At 37.9% G+C, this 25,853-nt stretch overlaps 1 protein-coding gene across 1 annotated transcript in view; it reads right to left on the reverse strand.

Moving 5' to 3' along the window:
* Positions 1 to 696: 696 nt before the first annotated feature.
* Positions 697 to 25,853, reverse strand: part of RARS2 (arginyl-tRNA synthetase 2, mitochondrial) — a 67,668-nt gene continuing 42,511 nt past the window's right edge. The window contains exons 9-20 of the mRNA XM_008515161.2: positions 18,272 to 18,430; positions 17,124 to 17,230; positions 9,938 to 10,033; positions 7,342 to 7,402; positions 6,102 to 6,178; positions 5,465 to 5,589; positions 4,552 to 4,619; positions 4,361 to 4,470; positions 3,814 to 3,909; positions 2,754 to 2,828; positions 1,276 to 1,339; positions 697 to 813 (exon numbers count right to left, since the gene is read on the reverse strand). Of these exons, the coding sequence (XP_008513383.1) occupies positions 727 to 813; positions 1,276 to 1,339; positions 2,754 to 2,828; positions 3,814 to 3,909; positions 4,361 to 4,470; positions 4,552 to 4,619; positions 5,465 to 5,589; positions 6,102 to 6,178; positions 7,342 to 7,402; positions 9,938 to 10,033; positions 17,124 to 17,230; positions 18,272 to 18,430 (1,125 nt within the window). The 3' untranslated portion in view covers positions 697 to 726. The remainder of the gene's footprint in view (positions 814 to 1,275; positions 1,340 to 2,753; positions 2,829 to 3,813; positions 3,910 to 4,360; positions 4,471 to 4,551; positions 4,620 to 5,464; positions 5,590 to 6,101; positions 6,179 to 7,341; positions 7,403 to 9,937; positions 10,034 to 17,123; positions 17,231 to 18,271; positions 18,431 to 25,853) is intronic.

Here is a 25,853-nt window from a genome sequence, read left to right on the forward strand (position 1 = left end):
CTGATCAAACAGAACAGAGCCTACTCACGTTACCTAAATAAATCCTACAAAGTATACTTGACCCATATGGTAGATACATGAAGGAAACAGTTTAAGAAACTCCATTTAAAATTATGGTTTAACTAATGGACTAATTTTTATAAAAAGATTCTAATACAATACCTGTACAAGTAATTCCTTGCTATTCAAATGTCCTCAGTTCCTGAGTTCACATAGTAAGAGTTACCTGTATATATCAACAAAAAGATAAGCAACAAGATCTGTTCTCTGGAAGTAGTTGTCAGCTGTATTGGCAAAAAGGCTTGATTTTAGTCCCCCTGAATTTATTCAGAACTAGCCATAATTATAAGAAAACTGAGATTTTTTTCTTCATCAATTTTATTTGATGAAAATATTAGATCACTTCAGTTACAAGAATAGTTTCTGGAAGAATAACATTGTAAGAAACCTCAAGCTAGAGTTTAAACTCTAATCCTTTATCCTCATTAGACCACAATGAATTTTAAAAGATTTAGCTTAGTGTTACAAAAATCTGTTTAGTACATATTGACCATGAGGGAACTCCGATGATTTCTTTTGTAGGGGTAAAGATTTAATAAGTTGATAAATCACTTAGACTTAATAAAATATAGATTCTGACACAGAATGATAGTTTAAATTCTATTCTAAACAGCAAGGCATATAAGAATAGATAACTAGAATTCAAAAAGCCATTTTAATTAGAAATTACATCCTACATACAGGTGTTATTCCAAGAAGTTTCATTCCGTTGGCTAGGACAGAACGGACAGCTCTGAAAAGATGAAGTCTGGCCTACAAAATAAATCAAAGAATTATTAAGTGTTTAATTCAGTAACAGGCTAGCTATAAGTGAATAAGAGTGTATTTAAAAGTAATTCTAACTTTCTTCTAATTAAGTAGGAACAATATCTCAGTGCCGAGGGTTTGCTGTGGGCAAGGGAAGACAAATCCCTAGAGTCCCTTGTAATAAGGCTGGCACCACGGGCTGGGGGCGGGGGTCACGGGGTCATGAGACAATACAGCCACAGGTAAAGGGACTCATCACTCTAACACGATGTAGGAGAATGTGTTTCAGAGTCTAGTATGTTGTAAAGTAAACACTGATGGTTAGAGCCCAATTCTAATTATTACCTGAATCTATAAGTACTTTGCTGTAGTTGAACAACAGGATACCATTTTAGAAACATTTACAAGACTGACTCAGTAATGCTAGCCTGAGGATGCCAGACATTACACAGAAAACACCCAACCTACCCCGGCCACTTCAGGAGGACTGTCTTTTACGTGCAGTGTTTTGTGTGCCACAGCTGCAAGATGACTGACACGGGAAAAGAGAAATCATGGTTAGGACCAGCAGTAATTTCCTGTTGTAACCTATCAGCTTGATAACTAATCCTACTCTCTCACCTTACAGATAAAGAAATCAAAGCCTAGAGCCAGTGAAGGATGTATCCAAAGTTGGAAAGCTGAGACTGGAATTCACTGCTTTTCTACAATAGGCAAAGTAAAACACACTCAACTTAAGCTTTAGATTTTGGTCCTGATTCTACTAATACCAGGTGGCAAGTTCTTAAGATTATGATTTCGATCCTGTTAGTTTTACAACTATGAAGAATTCCTTTCTAATTAGTTTTTCCTCAGTTAGGTGCCCTTTACAAAGATGGAAAGTATAACGTGCCTGGCCTTTCCCCGTCTGTACGGTGAGGAGGTGGAGTAGAGACTAGCCGTCACTCCACTGCACACACACTGCCACTTTTCTTTAAAGTATCTTTTCTCTTCAGGAATGGCAAGTAGAACAATGTGCCAGAGAAATGATGCTTTTATGACATTTGTCTCAATGATTAAGTGACCTTTAATAAGACTTTCTGACTTTTTCAACTCTACGTGTCTAAGTGGAAATTAAAGGAAAAAAAATCTTATTTAAATCTGGGGAAGACAAGGTAAAAAGCATAATCAGGAAAACAATACCAGTAAATCTCTGATTTCAGTATGTCTTAAGTAAAAGAAACTATTTCTTTTCTTAATTAGCGTTATGGGAAGACCCAGCCATCGCCATAGAAGGGCAGACTCAACTTCTATTGGAGTTTCTACAACAGCTCCTGTGGAGTCTTTAGCGAGTGTCACTGACTCACTTCCCAATTCATTCTCTATCCTCTAGCTGACTGATTTTTCTGCGCCTCTGCTTAAAACCTTTTTATGGACGCCACTGCCCTGAAAATAAATCAAAATACCTTAGTGCATGGCAAAAAGGCCTATATGTGCTTCATTTCTCATCCCTGCCAGGACGATGCTTGTAGTTCCTTTAATGCATCATGTTTTTGTTCAACTTTGGGCTTTTTCTGCCTCCTCTGCCACCTTGCTTCTCCTGATTAATAGCTCATCCTTTCCTCCGCAAAGCCCTCTCTGATTCCTCAAGGCTGGGCTGAGTGCCCTAACATTGTCTCTTACGTCCACTCTATTATAACACATATGCACTGCTCTATAACCACCTATGACAAACTGTTGGTTCCCACTCACTGGACTATAGTGACTGTACCTTATATCACTGAACAAATGAATGAACATTAATTACTAATTTGCAAAGATGAAGCAAGAATTCCTGTAACTTAAAGCACATAATTTTTTAGGCCAAGGGGCTTGCTTATAGGAAACTTTTAGATGAAAGAAAGGTCCTTTGTCAGATCAGTCTTGAATGTCTTTTAACACCTGAAAATAGCAGGACAATAAAGTACCTTAGAGTCAGAAGGTAACTGACAATGTGCCTGGGTTGAAGGTCCTGAGATGACCTATAAAGCACCTCGTCGAACCTAAAAGAAAGATGACAGGAGCAGTTGGCAGGGGAACACTGCTCATATTATACTGAGCTAAGATGCTAAGACAAAGGTCTAGGATGCAAGGTTGACTTGACATCATTAAGGGGAGATGGTATAGGAAAAAAGACCTTGCGTACCTTTGAAAGTAAAGGCACACTTTTCTTTCTTACAAATTCCTTGATGGCAGCTATGTTCTAAAACATCTTCATATCCCTTAAGCCTAGCCCAGAGCAAGGACTCAAATATGGCTGTTAAATGGAATGTAAACAGTCTCTAGCCATGTTTAGGGACATAATCTAGAAACGAGCAAATACAGTCTACCCTCAATGCCAAGAAAACCTGGTTGGCTTATTTTTCCTCACAAATTAGCCAAATGTGAGCAAACTAACTCCTGATCCCAGGCAAGAACCACTGGCCATTGTGTGGCAATCAGAGAAAACTGCCTTGTGAACCAGCCACATCCGTTCCAGAGACTAATCTCTCCGGACAAGTCTGGCTTCACCAATAACACTTGTGAGAAGAACTCAAAGGTGTGGGCCCTTGCTGAGTGCAGGGGCATTAGACAGACATGTATTTGAGACTGTGAATTGAAACCAAGAGGCAAATGAAGGACTTATGGTCTCAGCGAATCTGCACCAAGGCAGGATTTTCCTTTATTTATCACAGAAGGCGAGAAGATGATCTTTTCCAAAACTAAAAGGTTATGCTTTTACCAGGCTTTACATTCACATACCATGACCTAGAGGACATTAGGCACCTGGGCTAATTCAGCAGTGATAATAATTTTAAGACCTAAGGAGTGACCTTGAGCATGCTCTCTGTCTGCCCTCAAAGGGCAGACAATCACTTTTGGGTCATACCTTCAGGAAAATGCTGTCTAGAGACAGGAGACAGGAGGCCTGTTCACTCCAGTGGTCAGTAAACCACCAGCAGTCATTTCACTAGTGGAAGCTGACTTGATAATACTAGGCACTCATACCTGAGAAGGTGCTGGAGAATTGAAACAGACTGTGGCTCTTGTAAACAAGCAGTGTTGCAGTCATTTAGATAACCACATCCAAAAGTCTCTTCCAAACTGTCATCAAAAGTTTAAAAATAAGAAAGGATTAAACGAGTCATCCAACCACACATAATTGCAAGTGACGAAGACCATGTCAGAATACACAGTCCTGCTCTCCCTAACATAGCCCTAGGCTTTGAAGCTAACATCGTTTGACTTGATGCCTCAATTTCCCCTAAATCTGTTTCTTCACCTGAAAATGGAGTATATTCTTTGGCAGGGTTATTCTGAGGACTAAATAAGGTAATATACATAAAAGCATTTCTTATGTAGGCACTTAATAAATAAATATTCTAAAACCCCCCAAAAACCCGATGTAACAGGAGGTCCACTGTACTTTAACTAGTTTTGAATATGGATGCTGGAGAAGCCCAGAAAACAAGACTTTGGTCTTAGGACCACACTAGCTAAACCCCACCCTGGGGAAGGTCCACGGGGCCCAGGGTTTCCCTGCAGCCTCCTGTACCTGTGGAGGCGGGCGTGCGTGTACTGTAGGAAGACTCCTGTGTCCCCACGACTCTGGAAAACACGATCCCAGCTGAACTGATAGTCAGATAAGAGTAAACCTTTGAAGTCCTAAAACGACAGAGTAAAGCTTCAGTGCTGGGGTTTGTTCTAGTACCAAAAAAGGGCTCAGAGGAAGGAGTGTAAACAGACCTGAATGATGAGCGCTGCCAGCCCGACCCTCTCTGCCGTCTCCTGTGGGTTCTCGAGTTCTTTGGTTGCTGAAACAGGCAAGGCAACTACCTTTAATGTGTGTGAATCTACAGAATCAGGGATTAAAGTGGAGATAAAATCTGCCAAACGTGTATGAGGACAGCGTCAAGAACAAATAGGTTCACAGTGGGCAATTTACTTTCCTAATTTAAGCTGATTTACCTTTGATAATGACATTTCCCCTGCCAACATTAAAGAGCAAGAAATACAAATTTATTTTTCTTATAAATATCCCTTGTAAGACATTAGACATAGCTGGTACTTATTTTCCCAAGGGTGAAAGTCAAACAAAGCCATAAGGACTCGTGACTTGTATCCAGTTAGATAACACAGGAGCTTTGCACAACCACTCCAGCAAGAGAATGACAGTGCTGAAGCTGTCCATGAACAGAGGCCCAGGGTTCTATCAATTTATTTATTTATTTATTTTTTTAAAGATTTTATTTTTTCCTTTTTCTCTCCAAAGCCCCCCCGGTACATAGTTGTATATTCTTCGTTGTGGGTCCTTCTAGTTGTGGCATGTGGGACGCTGCCTCAGCGTGGTTTGATGAGTAGTGCCATGTCTGCACCCAGGATTCGAACCAACGAAACACTGGGCCGCCTGCAGCGGAGCACGTGAACTTAACCACTAGGCCACGGGGCCAGCCCCGGTTCCATCAATTTAGATGACTGAAGTGAACAACCACGCAGTAATTCTAAAAATTCTAGCACCTCTAATTAGTGCAAACTATTTTTGACAAGGTCAGTGGAAAGTCAGTGGAGGAACGGACATAATAAAGGACACTGCACAAAAGTCCAGCAAAACAAAAGTGGTACATAAGCTATGACTGTAACAACAAAAAAGTGAATTCACTCTTAATAGAAGCCATGTTCTGTAGCATCCTTAATTGGATCTCATTTAAAACATCTTCCAGAAAAGTAACATCTCCTCTTCGAGTCTTCATTCCTTGTACTACTCCAAAGGGCACGTGCTGGCACCTGAAATGGTGTGGGCATTTAGTTCATGGGAAACAAGAAAGAAGCTGGTGATCAAAGTATATAATAATATCCTTTCAGAGAGTAATTTTAACTTTATCTCTTATAGATAGATTTTTTAAAAGTTAATAAATTGAAATAGAATGTAATTTGTTGTGTGTCACAAAAGATGTTAGACACACAGCTTTATTTCATAGAGATAATCACTAGCACATGATGAAATTACTAGTTGCCTTTATGGAAAAAAGGAGACGGTGATTAAGAATTTTGAAAATCAAGCCACTGAGAGCAGACGTCTAATAACACATTTATTAAATGTTTATAAGCTAGAAATTAATATAACCAGGGCATAAATTAACGCAAAAAACAAATCTGCTTTTTCACACCAACAGCTTGAAACAAAGAAGTGATATTTGCATGAAAATCTTCAACAACCTGGTACATTTTTGGACTTGGCTGACCTAACAAAGCTTTAACGATCCTGAGCAGGCAATTAAGAACCAAGCAGCCGTTACCTTTCTGCCCAATCATATCCCATGATCTGCAGCAGCTGGAATACTTGCTGAAAATGCTTTTTTTGCCCTTTATCTGTCTTGGGAAGAAAATGTATTTAAAATAAAAGAACAGTGATAAGTTAATCTACTTAAATAGGTTGGACATGAATCAAATTAACATACGTGAGCTTTGACAGATGAGAGTCATTATCAACTGATACACTTCAAACACACAAAGAGGATGCCACTAGAAGGACGTCTCGGCTGAGGGTTCTGCAACAGGAAATAAGAGCTGCAGCACCCCACTGAGTCAGGAGGAAATACGAACTATCTTCTTAATATTCCATTTAAATTCCTTCTCTCTCAGCTGCTATGAACTTTACCTCCAAGAAGGCCAAAGCTATGCTCTAAACAGATATTTAATGGCAAGTGTTTTTCTTAGGAGAAGGGAGGCTGCACATGGAAAGGAAGGAAAGGGAAGAAGAGACTAGATACTACTTGGCACGCAAGGGCATTCGCTATGCTGAGTGAAAAAAGCCAGTCTCAGATTACCTACTGTATGATTCCATTTGTGTAACATTCTCAACGTGACAGAACTGCAGTACGGAGACCACAGCGGTGGCTGCCAGGGGTTAGGGTTGCGGGGAAGGTGTGACTATTAAGTGGTTGCCATGATGGAGTGTGTTTTGTGATGGAACAGTTCTGTATTCTCAATGTGGTGATGGTTACACAAATCTAAACATGTGATAAGATTTCATAAAACCACAAACACGCCAACATCCACGTCCTCTCACAAGAACATGTAAAAATTGGTGAAATTTAAATAAGGTCTCCAAGAATGTTAATTTCCCAGTATTGACAAAGTACTATGGTTATGGAAGATAGTATCTTTGGGGGAAGCTGAGTGAAGGGTACATGGAAACTCATGCTATTCTGAAACCTCTTGTGAGTCTTAAAAGATTTAAAATAAGTTATTTTTTAAAAAATGCATTATAGTGACTGTACACATTCATTCTACACAGCCATCTTCCTGATTGGGTAATTTTTTTTTACTATGAAGCAATGTGAACTTTTTTCATTTTTAAGTGTTTTTTAGAAAATATATATAGTGGTTGCCACCTTAAATATACCTAACATTGAATTCTTTCTATAGTTTGACAAAATTATTTTCCCATAGTTTTCAGTGTGGCATCCAACTTCTATCTCTGCAGTTTCACGAGGCAGGGGTCATAACCTTTTGTTCTTTATTGTGATTACTTACCACATAAATCATTCTATCAAAATGATACTTGTCCATTCGATCTATAGCAGCTGCAAGATCTCTAAAAAATTGGCCATAAATCAAGAGTTACTAAGCAGATCTGGGTAACAATTTGTTTTACTATTTAATAGTAATGAGGCTTTTCTAATTAAGAACTCCTATTATCCCACAGCCTGGGGTACACTATCCATTGCTTATATAATCCTAATACCATGCCTTGATACAGAGTAATAACAAAAATAGCTTTGGGGAAAGCAATACCAATAAAAGTGCTATGAAAAGTAATAAAACAAAAATAAATAAAAGCTCTGGGACAAGTAATAATAATAACTAAAATAGCTCTGGGCAAAGTGTCTATAGGTAAACGTTTATGATTTGTTAATTAAGCCTCTACTGGAAAGAACCACCTGTCACTTTTCTGCAAGACACTCTCTTAAAGGACACATTGAAAACACAGGTGATGTAGAGCTAAATGGGGACCCTCCAGCTACTCTTCTAGTAGTACTAGCAAGGACTTTCACAGTCTTGGATGAGTCATGAGCAATTCTTCCTAAGGTATTTTAAAAGATCATAAAGTCCTTTGGCAAAAATCCCACTTATCTCTTTTCTCTCTCATTAAATACAAAATACTCAGTTTGCATGTAGTATGAAATAATGACAAATAAACCATAAACTATGAAATTTCAAGTCAAGATTATAGAAATACTGAAATTTAAAACTAAAGCTATTTTTGACTAATAACATATGACACTGGGAGGATTTAAGAAGTTCCTACATCTTTTGAAATGTTCAGGATCATCAAAATGTCATTAGTATCTACCTCATTAAAATTAAATTATTTTAATATTAAAATTTCACGAGGGTGAATAAGTAGGAAAAATATAGCATTTTCAGCCTTTTGGGCTCCTGAGACATGTTATAGTAATAATAATAATAATAATAATAATAATAATAATAATAGATTGTGAAACACTGGTATAGAAGATTATCCCAAAAATGAAGTCATAAATATACCCCCCCAATTATATTTTTTGGTTTGAGCCAAGAACAAAACAAAGAGAAATCTTTTGATCTGATGAAAGACTAAAAGAGAAGAAAATAAGAAAAAGTTCTAGGTTGAGTTTGTAGAACCTGAATTTGAAAGCCAAAGAAAAGCCAGGTCTTTTAGTCCAGATCTCTCCTTTCACAAAGTAGGGAACCAGGGCCCAAGAGGTCAAGTGATGGCCATGGTCTCAGAACAAAAAGGCCAGGTCTCCAGCCTCACCCTGCGCTCTTGTTAGTATTTTCCTGCACTTCTCTGTGTCTTTTATAAAAACTGCTTTAATTCACATCAACACACATAGATGTATTCTATAAGAAACCCACAGAAAGGGCAGAAACAGCTAAAGTTAAAGTAAGGTGAAAAATCAAACATTTCAACAAGTGGCAAAAAGACAATTATTCTCCCAAAGAAAAAAGAGAAAGTATAGTTGTTAAGATAAATACACAGAAAAATCTAGACCTAATGACAGCTCAGAAAAGATACCACATCAGGATAGTTACAGTGTTTATGACAATGGAGCCTCTGTTCTGAGCAGATACATTTCTTATAACCACTGCTCCAGGGTGTCTTTATTTAATCTGTCCAGTGATGGTTAACTGGCACAAAAATTTCTCCACTATAGATTTTTTTGTATCTAGAAAAGTAAATGTACCTCTTAGATATATAGGTTCTTCTCACTTCCTAACCTCAATTGTATGGAACTGATAAATGGAAATGTCAAAAAGTAACAGAAAGTAAGAGATTAATTTCTAAGGAACAATAAGAGAGCTGGATGGTTGTTCAATGTTGTTTGGGACAAGTGATAATAATTAACAACAATAAAATGTCATTACTTTAACTATGCTACAAAAGTGGTTTCTGATCTAACCTAAACTCTGGCCTGGGACACACTACAGCCTTCTGCCAGCAGGGCTTGAGTATGGCTGCATTTACTTGTGTGGCTTCTTCATTGTCCTGTCTTCTCCTTCCTATTAGCTTTGTCCTGGAAGTAAGTGTGCTTGATAACCCAGTTCTCACTGATTAATAGAGACTGCTCCTTTCCACAAGGTCAGTCATAGAGACGAATAAAAAAATATAAGCGATGTGGCCTACTTCTTCCTTGGCCTATTTTACCACAATCAGAATGAGGTCTGGTACTTATGTCCATGTAAGATGGTTTTTACAGAGTGAGGACACCACTGAGCCAATAGGTCTGCCTTCTAGGATTCACTTCCTGCCAATACGCAATTTTAAAATACTTACAGTTGATTATGAGGTACCTCCATTTTATAGTTTGTAGAACAATGTATTTAGCTGTGGAAATCCTATGATGTTTAACTCATTTTAAACAGTTTTTCATTCACTTTTCTGATGATATTAAACCTTTACAGGAACTATAACTGGCAATAAATAGAAACTCAATAAATATTTTTTGAGTGGTGAGAATAAGAGTTTTAGAAATTAGGATTTGGTAACAGTTTCAAGGATAAAATGACTGTCTTAGCATTAATCCTAGAACAAAGAACACGAAGTCATATACACATTCTAATGCCGACTTTCACAGAAGATACAAACCTGGTTGCATAGAGAGAAGTCCCATCGCTTCGCATTACAGTACAAATCGAGGAGGGGTCACCATTCCCAGAAAGATCCACTACAGCTGTTCCTTTTCTGGAAATGCAAAGAAGTAACTGAAGTAATATAATAACACCTTTAAAAGTATAATATCTATAACATAATCTTTGGCAAAGCAGAAGCTATTTTTATTACTCAAGTACCAATAGGTGGTGTAACCAATAACGAAGAAAAACAAGGAGGAATATGACCTACATCTATTAAGAGTGGGTATAATGTAATTAATTAAGATTTGGTTATCCTATATATTTCTTTATTGTATTTATTTTTTTTGCAGGGAAAGATTCACCCTGAGCTAACATCTATTGCCAATCCTCCTCTTTTTTTTTTATTGCCTCCCCAAAGCCCCAGTGCATGGTTGTATATCCTAGTTGGTAGTCCTTCTAGTTCTTTGGTGTGAGCTGCTGCCACAGCACGGCAACTGACAGATGGGTGGTGTGGTTCCACGACTGGGAAACAAACCTGTGCTGCCAAAGCAGTGAGAGCCCTGAACTTTAACCACTAGACCCTCAGGGCTGGCTCTGGTTATCCTATATTTTTAAATCTGTAGCTCTGGATAAAGTACTTAGATAAAATCTTTAATATACACCACTGGAAAATGAGATTTCAACTGCACTTTAACCATGAAATATACTCTTTTTTTAATTAAAAAAATTTTTTTTATTGAGTTCATAAAGTTTACATCAACGTGAGATTCCAGTTGTACATTATTTCTTGACTATCACCACATAAGTGCTCCCCTTCACCCCGTGCCCACTCCCCACCCCCCTTCCCCTGGTAACCACTGAACTCTTTTCTTTGTCCATGTTTGTTTATATTCTGTATGAGTGAAATCATCTGATGTTTGTCTTTCTCAGCCAGGCTTATTTCGCCAAGCATTATTCCCTCCAAGTCCTCCCATGTTGTTGCAAATAGGATGAATTTGTCATTTTTATGGCTGAGAAGTATTCCATTGTATGTCTATATATATATGTGTGTGTGTGTGTGTGTGACCTCTTCTTTATCCAATCATCAGTCGATGGGCACTTGGGTTGTTTCCATGTCTTGGCTATTGTGAATAGTGCTGCAGTGAACGTAGGGGTGCCTATGTTACTTTGGATTGTTGATTTCAAGTTGTTTGGGTAGATACCCAGTAGTGGGATAGCTGGGTCGTGTGGTAGTTCTATTTTCAGTTTTTTGAGGAATCTCCATACTGTTTGTCCATAGTGGCTGCACCGGTTTGCATTCCCATCAGCAGTATATGAGGGTTCCCTTTTCTCTATTTTGATTCTAGTTTCTTTTGTCTTGCAGAAGCTCTTTAGTCTAATGAAGTCCCACTTGTTTTTCTTTTGTTCAGCTTGTCTGAGATGACATGGTACTCGAAAAGATTCTTTTAAGTTCAATGTCAAAGAGTGTACTACCGATATGATCTTCCAGGAGGTTTTATGGTTTCAGGATTTATCTTCAAGTCTTTGATCCATTTTGAGTTTATTTTTGTGTATGGCATGAGATAATGGTCTACCTTCATTCTTTTGCATGTGGCTGTCCAGTTTTCCCAACACCATTTATTGAAGAGATTATCTTTTCTCCAATGTATGTTCTTGGCGCCTTTGTCGAACATTAGAAACCATAGATGTGTGGTTTTATTTCTGGGCTTTCAGTTCTGTTCCATTGATCTCTGTGCCTGTTTTTGTACCAGTACCATGCCATTTTGATCACTATGGCTTTGTAGTGCATTTTGAAGTCAGGGATTGTGATACCTCCAGCTTTGTTCTTTTTTCTCACGATTGCCTTAGCAATTCAGGGTCTTTGGTTGCCCCATGTGAATTTTAGGATTCTTTGTTCTATTTCTGTGCAGAATGTCATTGGGATTCTGATTGGGATTAGATTAAATCTGTAGATTGCTTTGGGTAGTATGGACATTTTAACTATGTTTATTCTTCCAATCCACGTGCATGGAATCTCTTTCCATCTCTTTATGTCATTACCAATTTCTTTCATAATGTTTTATAGTTTTCATTGTATAAGTCCTTCACCTCCTTACTTAAATTTATTCCTAGGTACTTTATTCTTTTAGTTGCGATTGTAAATGGAATTGTATTCTCGAGTTCTCTTTCTGTAAGTTCGTTATCAGAGTACAGAAAAGCAACTGATTTTTGTAAGTTGATTTTGTACCCTGCAACTTTCCTGTAGTTGTTAATTATTTCTATTAGGTTTCCAATGGATTCTTTGGGGTTTTCTATATATAAGATCATGCGATCAGCAAACAGTGAGAGTTTCACTTCTTCACCCCCATTTGGATTCCTTTTATTCCTTTCTCTTGCCTAATTGCTCTGGCCAAAACCTCTAGTACTATGTTGAATAAGAGTGGCGATAGTGGGCATCCTTGTCTTGTTCCTGTTCTCAGGGGGATGGCATTCAATATTTGCTCATTCAGTATGCTGTTGGCTGTGGGTTTGTCATATATGGCCTTTATTATGTTGAGGTAATTTCCTTCTATCCCCATTTTGTTGAGAGGTTTTATCATAAATGGCTGTTGGATCTTGTCAGATGCGTTCTCTGCATCTATTGAGATGATCACGTGGTTTTTATTCCTCAAGTTGTTGACACAGTGTAACATGTTGATTTATTTGTGGATGTTGAACCATCCCTGTGTCCCTGGTATAAATTCCACTTGATCATGTTGTATGATCCTTTTGATGTATTACTGAATTCGGGTTGCCAAAATGTTGTTGAGGACTTTTGCATCTGTGTTCATCAGCAATATTGGTCTGTAGTTTTCCTTTTTGGTCTTGTTCTTGTCAGGTTTTGGTATCAGGGTGATGTTGGCCTCATTGAATGTGTTAAAGTGTTCCATCTTCCCTAAGTTTTTGGAATAGCTTGAGAAAGATAGGTATTAAATCCTCTCTGAAAGTCTGCTGGAATTCCCCAGGGGAGCCATCTGGTCCTGGGATTTTATTCTTTGGGATGATTTGATTACTGTTTCAATCTCTTTCCCTGTGGTTGGTCTATTCAGATTATCTGTTTCTTCTTGATTCAGCTTTGGGAGGTTGTAAGAGTCTAGAATTTATCCATTTCCTCTAAATTGTCCATTTAGTTGGCATATAGTTTTTCATAGTATTCTCTTATAATCCGTTCTGTTTCTGTGGTGTCTGTTGTTATTTATATTTCTCCTCTTTCATTTCTAATTTTATCTGAGCTTTCTCTCCTTTTTTCTTTGTAAGTCTGGCTAGGGGTTTGTCAATTTTATTTATCTTCTCAGAGAACCAGCTCTTTGTTTCATTGATCCTTTCTACTGCCTTTTTTGTTTCAAGAGCATTTATTTCTGCTCTGATTTTTATTATTTCTCTCTTTCTGTTGACTTTGGGCTTTATTTGTTCTTCTTTTTCTAACTGAGTTAGGTGTAGTTTGAGATTGCTTATTTGGGATTTTTCCTGTTTGTTAAGGTGTGCCTGTATTCTGATGAATTTCCCTCTTCATACAGCTTTTGCTGTATCCCATATGAGTTGGTATGGTATGTTATCATTTTCATCTGTCTCCAGATATTTTTTGATTTCTCCTTTAACTTCTTCAATCATCCATTGCTTGTTCAATAGCATGTTGTTTAGTCTCCACATCTTTGTTCCTTTCTCAGCTTTTTCCTTGTAATTAATTTCTTGCTTTATAGCATTGTGATCAGAAAAGATGCTTTTTATTATTTCAATTTTCTTAAATTTATTGAGGCTTGCCTTGTTTCCCAACATATGGTCTATTCTTGAGAATGTTCCATGCGCACTTGAGAAGAATGTGTATTCTGCTGTTTTGGATGGAGTGTTCTATATATGTCTACTAAGTCCAACTGGTGTAGCTTTTCACTTAATTCCACTGCTTCCTTGTTGATTTTCTGTCTGGATTTCTATCCATTGATGTGACTGGAGTGATGAGGTCCCCTACTATTATTGTGTTATTATTATCTTCTTTTAGATTTGTTAATAGTTGCTTTATGAACTTTGGTCCTGTGTTGAGTGCAAAGACATTTCTAAGTGTTATTTCTTCTTGATGGAGTGTCCCTTTGATCATTATATGCCGCCCCTCTTTGTCTCTCTTTACCTGTCTTATCTGGAAGTATACTTTGTCTAATGTAAGTATTGCGACACCTGCTTTCTTTTGTTTGCCATTAGCTTGGAGTATCATCTTCCATCCCTTCACTCTTGAGACTGTATTTGTCACTGGAGCTGAGATATGTTTCCTGGAGGCAGCATAATGTTGGGTCTTGTTCTTTAATCCATTTTGCCACTCTGTCTTTTTATTGAAGAATTTAATCCATTTACTTTTAGGGTGATTATTGATGTATGAGGGCTTAATGCTGTCATTTTATCACTTGTTTTCTGGTTTTCCTGCATTTCCTTTGTTTCTCATCCTGTGTTTTTTGGTCTACCCATTGGATTACATAGTTTTTTATGATGTGTTTCTTTGTTTTCTCCTTATTTATTATTTGTGTCTCTTTTCCGTATTTTGTTTAGTGGTTACCCTGAGGTTTGTATTCACAATCTCGTGTATAAGATAGTCCATTTTCTGATGGCCTCTTATTTACTTATCTAAACCGATTCAGTCCCTTTCCTCCTCCCCTCCTAAGTTGTTTTTCTCACATCTTATTCCATCTTATGTTGTGAGTTTGTGATTAAAATGACAGGATTATCTTTGCTTTTGGTGTTTTCCTTCCCTTTAACTTAATGCTATACTTGAGTATTTGCTATCCCATTCTGATTCTGTCTACCTATTTATCTCCTTACTCTGTGTCTTGTGACCCCTTTCTCCCCCCCTTTTTCTTTTCCAGGTATGAGGACCTTCTTGAGGATTTCTTGTGGGGGGGGGGTGGTCTCATGGCTACGAAGTGCCTTAGCTTTTGTTTGTCTGGGAAAGTTTTTCTCTCTCCCTCATATCTGAAGGATACTTTTGCTGGATAGAGTATCCTTGACTGAAAATTTCTGTCCTTTAAAGATTTGAGTATGTCATTCCATTTTCTCCTAGCATATAAGGTTTCTGCAGAGAAATTTGCTGAAAGCCTGAATGGGTTCCTTTGGAGGTTATTTTCTCCTGCCTTGCTGCCCTTAGTATTCTTTCTTTGTCATTCACTCTTGCCAGTATTACTACTATATGCCTTGCAGTAGGTCTTTTTACATTGACATATCTAGGAGATCTGGAAGCCTCTTCCACACAGATTTCTCTCTCTTTCCCTAGGTTTGGGAAGTTCTCTGCTATTATTTCTTTGAACATGCTTTCTTTTCCATTCTCCTTCTCTTCTTCTTGAATAGGTATAATTCTTACATTGCATTTCCTAATTGAGTTGGATATTTCTTGGAGACCTTCTTCATTTCTTTTTAGTCTTAGTTCTCTCTCATCCTGTCTGGAGCATTTCAACATGTCTATCTTTGATTATGCTGATACGCTCCTCTATGATGTCCACTTGAGTGTTCAGGAAATCCGTATTTTGTTTTATCTCTTCCACTGTGTCTTTCATCTCTTACACTGCTGATTGATTCTTCTTTATAGTTTCAATTTCTTTTGTGAAGTAGTTCCTGAACTTGTTGAATTGTTTCTCTACATTCTCTTTTACCTTGTTGAGTTTTTTGATGATAGCTATTTTGAATTGATTGTCATTTAGATTACATATTTCTGTGTGCTCAGGACTGAATTCTGGATACTTGTCATTTTCTCTCTGGTCTGGAGATCTGATCTAGTGTTTGATCTTGCTAGAGGAGGCGGGTTGGATCTTACACATCCTGATATTATTTAGTTGCAGTTACTGCCTATCACCACTGGGTGGGGGTCAAGAGCCACGTATTCTGAGCCCTCCACCTTCAGCTGATATCCCAGGCAATGGAGTGGGCATGGGATGGGTCGGGGGAGGGGCACTTTCTCCTGCATGCTCTCTGGGCTTCCTCTATCTGCTCTCACTATCTGGTCTCCTGGGGTGTTGGCTTGATGAGGTCACCCCCCCACCCCACAAAAGCTCTCCTCCCAACTGAGGTCTTCACTCTAGGCTGCATGGGCCTTTGGGGGTCTTTACTGTTTCTACAAATGAACGTCCCCTTCCCCATTCTTTCCCTCACGGAGCATCCTGTGGTTGCAGATCGCAGTCTTTAGGGCAAGGAGTGAAGTTCTCTCTCACTCTGTTCCAGCTCCTACGAGGGGGGCTCCAGCCTCTCTGCCCTTTGTCGTTTGGCTGAGTGTGTCTCTAAGGTTTTGTGTTGTGTTAGGATGTGTAAGATCTGATCTGTAAGATGTTGGAGTATGGATGGAGTATGGACATCACTCTGACATACACTCTTCTTTTAATTCAAGTCATTATAACATTCAATATTGGGCTAATTTTTAACATGCTAGCAAGTAACCTTGAGTAATAAAACCATGGAATTTTGTTATTGTCTTTCTTGCTTGATATGGTGATCTAAAAATTTTTCTTAAGGACATTACTGAGGAAGTTGTGCACCACATTCTCCATGTCTTCTTTATAGGATGACAAGAGAAATTGCTCTTTGGTGCTATGAAAAGTGGCAGTTCTAAGCAACTATATTATAGATGGCTGGGCTCCTAAGACTGGTGTGATTTCTCTGTTTGATTGGCTGACAGGAAGCTCAAAGATAAATCGCAAATCTAAGCTTTAAGTAAGGAAGCAGAATCCCAGTGTGTTACATGATGCACCAATATCACCCTTGACTTCATATTACTTTTTCTGCCTCTATACTTCCTGATTTCTTCATTTTATTCTTTCAAAAGCTTATTGTATTATACTTATTTTCATAAGCTGCCTTTTTGAACAGGATGGAATTTTTTAAAAAGGCAGGGTTGGGTAAGATGTGAGTTCCACTTCCTTTTTCCAGTTATACCATTATCAGCTGTGTGACCTTAGGTAGGTGACTTACACTTTCTGTCCTTCAGTTTTTTCATGTATAACGAGCAGATAACATCCTTCCTCCCAACCAAACAAGGATTTTGCTATGGCACCAAAAGACAGCATGTGGGAAAGTACTCTGAATAGCAAAAAGTGCTATAAAAAATGCCAGGAAGACTGCACACCACATTCTGTCACCCTAACTGATAAAATACATTAATACCAATTTCAAAGAACAAATAACTTTCCTAAAGTATAGTAACCTGATCATACATTGTTTTCTGTAGGAGTCCTTTACTGTCCAGCAATTTTAAGACTTCTTGAGATTTTTCACGATAAAATGATTCCCCTGAGTATTCATCAAAGTGTACTCCTAGACGCTAAAAGGGTTCAGAAACAAAAGAAAAACTGGTTACTTAAATGTCCTATTATTTTCCCCTAAGACAAAATAGAATGTCCTACAGTCTGTCACAAAGATAGGGAAAATAAAAATTAGATCAATCACTCCTCTGCTCCACCTTCCAACAGCTCCCCCGACCCAGTCAAGTCCTCACAATGGTCCTGTGCTGTACAATATAGTAGTCACCAGGCACATGTGGTTATTTTAATTCAAATTAAATAAAACTGAAAATTCAGTTTCTCAGTCACACTTCTCACACTTCAAGTGCTCAATAGCTACATGTGACTACTGGCTACCACATTGGTTAACGTGGATACAGACATTTCCATCAGAGCAGGAAGCTAGACTGGACGGCCCTGGACAATGTCCTACATCATGCCTCACCCTACAACTTCTTCAGCCTCTCCTACTGTTCTCATCTTGCTTTCCTGCTCCAACTACATGGGCTTCTTTACTGAAACTCTCCTAATTTTACCCACAGACAGCACACCTGGTCTCCCCTTCCCAGCTTCATTTTTCTCCATAGCATCATCACCATCTAACAGACTATATATGTTCTTGGTTAATTTGCTTTCTTTAATTCACTCCCTGTCTCCCTGCTAGAAGGTAAAGTTCACAAGAATAGGACTTTTATCTCTTTCATTCACTGTTACATTCCTCCCCAGTCCCTAAAATGTGCATTAAATGAATGAATTTACACACATCACACATGGCCCAAGGAAGCAAAAGAAGAAAAACTGATTAAGAAAAAGTGAAGGGATGATAGATGGGAGAGAAGAAAACCCAGACTGAAATGAAATACCAGAATGTCACCTGATATTCAGTCTGTGAAATTCACAGGACTCAGGATTATCTTATAGTTCTTTCAGCCCAAAGAACAATATTTGAGTCCTAATTTTCAACCTAATGATAAATCTCTTTTTAAAACATGGGCTTAAGAAGCCAGCTTTACTACACAGCAGTACCAGTCAAGAGCTCATCGCATCACAGGAGAGCAGAAGGGAGGGCAGGCAGGTGGTACCTTGTAAATCCGAACATACTCTTCTATGCTCAAGTCCCGAAACTTCTGCCAGAGTGCAAGTGCTTGCATGTCACCCAGTTCCAATCGCTGGAAGAACTCACGTGCTGATTTTGCTACACTTTTATCATCTGCTGCTTCTTTATTAACTTGTACATAAACCTAAAAGCACGATAGTACATTAAACGAAGTACGTTACTATTCACTGTTATCTTGAATAAAGAAAATAAGAAAACAAAACACAATCCTGAGAATTCTCATTGAAAGGTTAGCCAACTGTCCTTATCACAGAGTATAACTTTTTCTTTCCTTTTGTTGCCATGGGCCCTTAGTGAACTCTATGGACCCCGTGTCAAAATGTTTCTAAATGCATAATAAAGTCAAATACATGGGATAACAAAGGAAATAATTACACTGAAATACAGTTATACAAATATTTTTTAAAAATTAATTTGTGATATAGTAATGGAAAATGCTAAATTTCTGGTAGCTGTTGGTGAAAATAATGAGTAATTTTTTCTTCCCACCCAAGTTCACACACCCTTAGGTTAAGAATGCCTGGTTTAGATTAAGCTAACATTTCTTCTTTTTTTTAAAAAAAAAGTCAAATTATTATTGCTGCAACTTCTCTGAGAAAGGTTTAAAAAAGTAGGATGACTCAATCTGGCAAAGAAAAGGTCAAAAGATGATTTAGCAGTTGTTTCAATGAAAGATTTTTTAAACTGTTCATAAATCTGCAAGAGACCAATGTAAAACAGGTGATCTAGGAGGATGATTTAGCAGTTGTTTTAATGAAAGATTTTTTAAACTGTTCTCTAAATCCGCAAAAGACCATTGTAAAAGAGGTGACCTAGGATGACCTGGATAGTTCACTTAATTACCCTCCAGCCTGGGCTCCTGAGAACTGTGTGGAGCACTCACGTCTGGAGTGTTTCACACCATCTGTCTTGGCTGGTTTAGCTCTAGACTCCCCCCACCCGCCAGTGACCAGAGCAGAGCTGGATGGCTTATTAAGGGCTCTTCCAGCTCTAGGATTGTGTGTTCACAATGCAGTAGTTAATAATTTCCCAGGCTCCAAAATGCAAGGTTAATAAATGACATTAAAATATCAACATTATAGCTCAAACAGTATGAAGTTATGGATATGGACTATAAAGATTTTACTTACAAGCTGTAACTCACTTCCAGGTTGAAACATGAATGATAAATTTACTATCCTCGTATTTCTTCTAGAAAGGTATTAAAGTAGCATGAAAGTAATAAAAATTGGCAAATAAACTACCAAAAAAATATGAGGCCTCTAAACTCTTACAGTAATATCATCAAAATATCACGGCAGCAGCATTTGGGTAGAAAAAAGTGATTTTATTGCTGGAGAATACACTGGGTAATTGAGTAAGCCTTAATGTGGCTTATACCCATGATATACTGCCAACAAAAGAGACAGGGCATTAAACATCTATCTCAAGGTAGATCTCATCTTTAACAGATGGCTTATATTAATTACTGGAATGGCAGACTTGAATGAATAAATACTCCTAAATAAAAGTTAAAAGTACCTAATATTTCTTCCTCTTTAAAGCATATTGTACAGAAAAGAGTTAACATAGCAGGCCTGAGACTGCCATCTTTAAATGTCCTGCTTGCAAGGTTAGCCCTTGGCTGCCATCTGGCAACTTGGATTTTGGGTATGTTCCTACCAACCTAACTGATGAGTGGCTCACTGTGCCTAAAACTGTCTGTGTGAATAATATGGTTTATTCTGAACACTGGCTTTCCCTCTGAGAGTTTGGAATTTTAGTCCCTGTTAAGCAGAAGGTACCTACATGATCAACTTCCAATGGAAACCTTGGGCATGGAGCATCTAATGAGCTTCCCTGGTAGACAACATTTCATACATGTTGTCACAATTTGTTGCTGGAGTAATTAAGTGGATTGTGTGTGACGTCACTAGGAAACGACTCTTGGAAGCTTGGCCTGGTTTCCTCCAGGCTTTGCCCCATGTGCTTTTCCCTTCACTAATGTTGCTCTGTATCCTTTCACTGTAATAAGTCATAGCTGTGAGTACAAATATATGCTGAGTCCTTTGAGTCCTCCTGGTGAATTGCCAAACCTGACAGTGGTCTTGGGAGCCCTGACACACATATCATGAAAAATTAATTTCCACATGGTCCTATGAATAAATCCAGAGTAATGTATGCAATGCCAATTAGAAAACAGAGAAACAAGATTTTGGTAAGGTGTAGGAAAACTGAGAGAGAGTCACTGTAAGATAACAAACTGCAGACTTCCTGACTTTTGAATGACCTACCCACTGACAAATGCTGAATAGTCCAGCCGACAGGAGTAAAAACATATAGGCATACCTCAGAGATACTGGGCTCCAGATCAACACAATAAAATGAGTATCACAATAAAGCAAGTCACACGAATTTTTTGGTTTCCCAGTGCATATAAAAGTTATGTTTATACTATACTGTAGTCCCTTAAGTGTGAAATAGCATCATGTCTAGGTAAACAATACACATACCTTAATTAAAAAATGCTTTATTCCTAAAAAATGCTAATCATCACCTGAGCCTAAAGCGAGTTATCATCTTTTTCCAGGCAGAGGGTCTTGCCTTGATGTTCATGGCTGCTGACTGATCAGGATGATGGTTGCTGAAGGCTGGGGTGGCTGTGGCAATTTCTTAAAATAAGACAAGGAGGTTTGCCACATCAATTAACTCTTCCTTTCACGATATCTCTGTAGCATGCAACGCTGTTTGATAGCATTTTACCCACAGTAGAATTCTTTGAAAATTTGAGCCAATCCTCTCAAACCCCTGCCACTGCTTTATCAACTAAGTTTACATAATATTCTAAATCCTTTGTGATTTCAACAATTTTCACAGCAACTTCACCAGGAGTAGATTCCATCTCAAAAAACCACTTTCTTTGCCTATCCAAAAGAGGCAACTCCCCATCCGTTAAAGTTTCATCATGCTATTGCAGCAATTCAGTTACATCTTCAGGGTCCACTTCTAATTCTAGTTCTCTTGCTATTTCCACCACATCTGCAGTTACTTCCTCCACTGAAGTCTTGAACCCCTCAAAGTCATCTATTAGGGTGAGAATCAACTTCTTCCAAACTCTTGTTAATGTTGATATTTTGACCTCTTCCCATGAACCACAAATGTTTTTAGTGGCATCTGGAATGGTGAATCCTTTCCAGAAGGTTTTCAATTTACTTTGCCCAGATCCATCAAAGGAATCACTATGACAGCTATGGCCTTACAAAATGTATTTCTTAAATAATAAGACTTGAAAATTGAGATTACTCCTTGATCCGTGGACTGCAGAATGATGTGCTAGTAGGCATGAAAATAACATTAATCTCATTGTACATCTCCATTAGAGCTCTTGGGTGACTAGGTACACTGTCAATGAGCAGTGATACTTTGAAAGGAATCTTTTGTTCTGAGTAGTAGGTCTCAACAGTGGGCTTACAATATTCAGTAATCCATGCTGTAAACAGATGTGCTGTCATCCATGCTTTGTTGTTCCATGTACAGAGCAGAGGCAGAGTAGATTTAGCACAATTCCTAAGGATCCTGAGATTTTCAGATTGGTAACTGAGCATCGGCTTCAACTTAAAGTCACCAGCTGCATTAGCCCCTAACAAGAGTCTGCCTGTCGTGTAAAGTTTTGAAGCCAGGCATTGACTTCTCTCTGGCTATGAAAGTCCTGGATGGCATCTTCTAGTATAAAGTCCTTTTGTCTACAGTGAAAATCTGTTGTTTAGTGTAGCACCTTCATTAATTATCTTAGCTCGATCTTCTGGATAACTTGCTGCAGCTTCTACATCAGCACTTGCTGCTTCCCCTTGCACTTTTCTGTTATGGAGACAGCTTCTTTCCTTTAACCTCAAGAACCAACCTCTGCCAGCTCCAAAATTTCTTCTGCAGCTTCCTCACCTCTCTCAGCCTTCATGGAATTGAAGAGAGTTAGGGCCTTGCTCTGGATGAGGCTTTGTTTTAAGGGAATGTTGTGGCTGATTTGATCTATCCAGATCACTAAAACTTTCTCCATATCAGCAGTAAGGCTGCTTCACTTTCTTACCATTGGTGTGTTCACTGGACTAGCATTTTTAATTTCCTTCAAGAACTTTTCCTCTGCATTCACAATTCAGCTAACTGGCACAAGAGGCCTAGCCTTCAGCCTGTCTCAGCTTTCGGCATGGCTTCCTCACTAAGCTTAATCATTTCTAGCTTTCAATTTAAAGTGAGACACGTGTGACTCTTCCTTTCACTTGAACACACAGAGGCCATTGTAGGGTCATTAACTGGCCTAATTTCAATATTGTGTCTAGGGAATAGGGAGGCCTGAGGAGAGGAAGAGAGAGAGGGGAACGGCCGGTCGGTGGAGCAGTCACAACACACACAATGTTTATCAATTGAGTTCGCCCTTGTATACGGGTGTGGTTCGTGGTGCACCAAAAACGACGACAATAGTAACAAAGATCAATGGTCGCACATCACTATAACAAGTATAAAAAGTTTGAAATATTGCGAGAATTACCAAAATGTGACACACAGACACTGAGCAAATGCTGTTGGAAAAATGAAACTGACAGACTTGCTTGACGCAGAGGTGCCAAAAACTTCAATTTGTAAAAAATGCAGCATCTGTGAAGCACAATAAAACGAGGTATGCCTGTACATGTGTGTCCATAAATGGTTTGTGATTCCACATCTCTCTCTCTCTCACACACACACACACATATACATGGGTGTGGGCACACAATTTATAAGCAAATATATACAAAACGTCCTTATTTTCAGAAAAGGTTTTAGCTAGTTTTTTTTTAAAATCTAGGACTTTAAACTCAAATAGCCAAACATTTAAAAATGTGATATGCATTCAAACCATTGAGAAGAATATTTTTAGGAAAAATTTCACCAGAATCTTTTCCCTTTCTTAAAATTTAAAATAGAAATAATTAAAACACAAAAACTCTTCATACTACTTGAAAAATCTTGGCATTTCAGCAATTTGTACTTATAAACCAAACATTACTGAAAATCAACTGACACTATCAAACAGAACAATAGAAGGGTCTTAATTAGCACTTAACAATCTGCGTGTAAATGTACAAGATAAAACTATGTTAACGTTCATCACTTTTTTAGAAAAGAAATGCTTTTCTCTTCATAAAATAAATTTAACACTATGTACTTCTGAAATTGTAGAGTTTTAATTTACAGTTACCATGATCTTCTTAAAGTATGCATTTTGAAGATGGCTTCCTTTTGAAGCTAGATCTAGACACAAAGGAATAAAAAGGAAATTTTAAATTTGGGTTTGATAATAAGACAGTGTGGCTTAAGCAAAGTGTTTTTGAGGATGGAAATACAATTTTTCTTTTAGTTATTAAAATGCAAAAGTCAGCTGTATTTCCATTAGAAAATAAACTAAGTGTCTGAGATTTCCTTAAAAGAATATTAACCTTTTCTTTTCATGATTTCTAGACGTTGGGATTGCCAAAAAGCATATTACATTTTATTCCTAATTTAAATGATTAAGACAATTAGAGTCAGCTCTTGGAATGATTTTCCCAAATGTAAGAAATAAGTGTGAAAAATAAGAGAAGGAGATATGGCCTCTTACTCCTTCTTAATTCCTTGAACTTGATTCTAGAATACCATTAGCCTCAGAGGCACCATTTACTCCCTTCGTGCAGGGCTCTAATGCCATCCCTAGTTATTTCTGTCTTAGAACTAAGAAACTGCAAAGAATTGTTAGCATAACTTGGACATTAAAGATCCTGTTACCTGTAAACTTATTTATATTTATTTATCTTAAAATGCATTTAATTTTTATCTCATTTTTTAAGAAAAGAACATGCAACAAATTCATGATTTTGACAAACAAACAAGTTCATTGCTGGTTTAATGCTGTTTCATGTCTTGATCAAAAATTTCTTAGAGAACTGTTGGCTGAGATTCCTAATGTTAAATGAAATATTAAAGAAATTAAAACAAATTAATATAATTATATCGATACATCAGTTAATAAAGTCAAAACTTGTTAGGTAAAAAAATAACTCAATTGAAGTAATTATTTCATTAGTCATCAAATTCTTCCTCCTTAGTACATCATTAGTAGCATATAAACAGCATGGTACCATCCATTCATCTTCTTTTATTATCTGGAATCTCCAGTTTTTATTCTCTGTACAACTATAATAACATCCATAATATCTTACACCTTTATTCAAGGTTAGGTTGCTAATTACTAACTTCTTGTAGATCACCATGCACTAGTGCCTAACATACATTTCTCATGTTGAGAAAAGTGTTTTTTGCACATTTCAGTGGGGTAGGATAACGACTGAGCTATGAACAGGTACTCTGGCCTTGTTGGGTATTTCCATCCTTGTTCTAAGAACACTCAGAGGACAAGGACACTGTAGGGCTGTCCCAGGAGAGTAGGGTTAGGGAGAAAGGCAAGCAGCTTTGGGAAGCATGGTCAAGAGCAATGGGGAGGCAGAGAAGCTTCCAGGAGAGAAGAAAGGAGAACTGCCTAGACTAGGAAGGGATGAGGGAACACTTTCAGGAGTAGCAGAAGCTGAGCAGCCCCTGGGCTGGTAGCAGGCCCATAGAGGGAAATAGTTCACTGTGTCCCTACACAGGGAGGCTGCTCTCTAGGCCTGTGGAACCTCCCAGGTGAACCCGTAACACAAGCAGAGGTGTGTGCCTCTATGACATCATGAAGGCTTGGATACTGGGCATATCAGTCAGGCCCAGTGTGGACTGAAGAAAGAAGAGGCCTCCACGCCCGTCCTGGGATGCATGTGGAGAACTCTGTGGTTTTGGGAGGTGGGGAATCCCTAAACAACGACTTAAGCTGACTCTCACCAGTCTCGAAAGGGATGGGTGGTTTCTGATTTAATTAGGCTTATAATTTAAGAGCCATTTCTTACATATAAGTGTTATAACGAGTAAAATTTGTATCAACCATTACAATAGCTTTCCCTGAAAAATGTAACGTGACCTAACCACTAAAAAACTCCTAAGTTCACTTCTTCATAAAATAAAAATTTCTAACTGCATAAATAATCCTATATATGTCTAAATCAATTTAGTCTTGAATTGTTCTCTTTACTTAAGTTTGAGACTCTGAAGCCAGGAAAAACATGGTCTCTTGAGGAATAGATACCTCTTCCACATTTTACAAAATGAGAGCAAGTAAACATTATCACTCGTCAAATTGCTGCTTTGATCTTGTCCTATTTTATATTTATTATTATTTTTTTGCTACTGATACAGGGAAGTTCAGAGTCAAATCTAGGTATTACCTAATAACACATTATCTTCTGATTTTCTATGTGGTTTTTTATTAAATGCCTATCAGTGTAATCACCTCAAATCCTTTTAGAAAGAGGCAGTGTAAAAATAATGAAATTCTATGGAACTCATTTTGAACTTAAGAAAAAATTTATACTATTTGTGTTAGTATGTCATGTTACCTTTATAAATGCCAGTGCTACGGTATAGGGCTCTTGCATACTTTATTGGCAGGACATTAATCTCTTATGAGAGGC

Source organism: Equus przewalskii, chromosome 9, assembly GCF_037783145.1.
Source record: "Equus przewalskii isolate Varuska chromosome 9, EquPr2, whole genome shotgun sequence".
NCBI classification, from domain to species: Eukaryota; Metazoa; Chordata; class Mammalia; order Perissodactyla; family Equidae; genus Equus; species Equus przewalskii.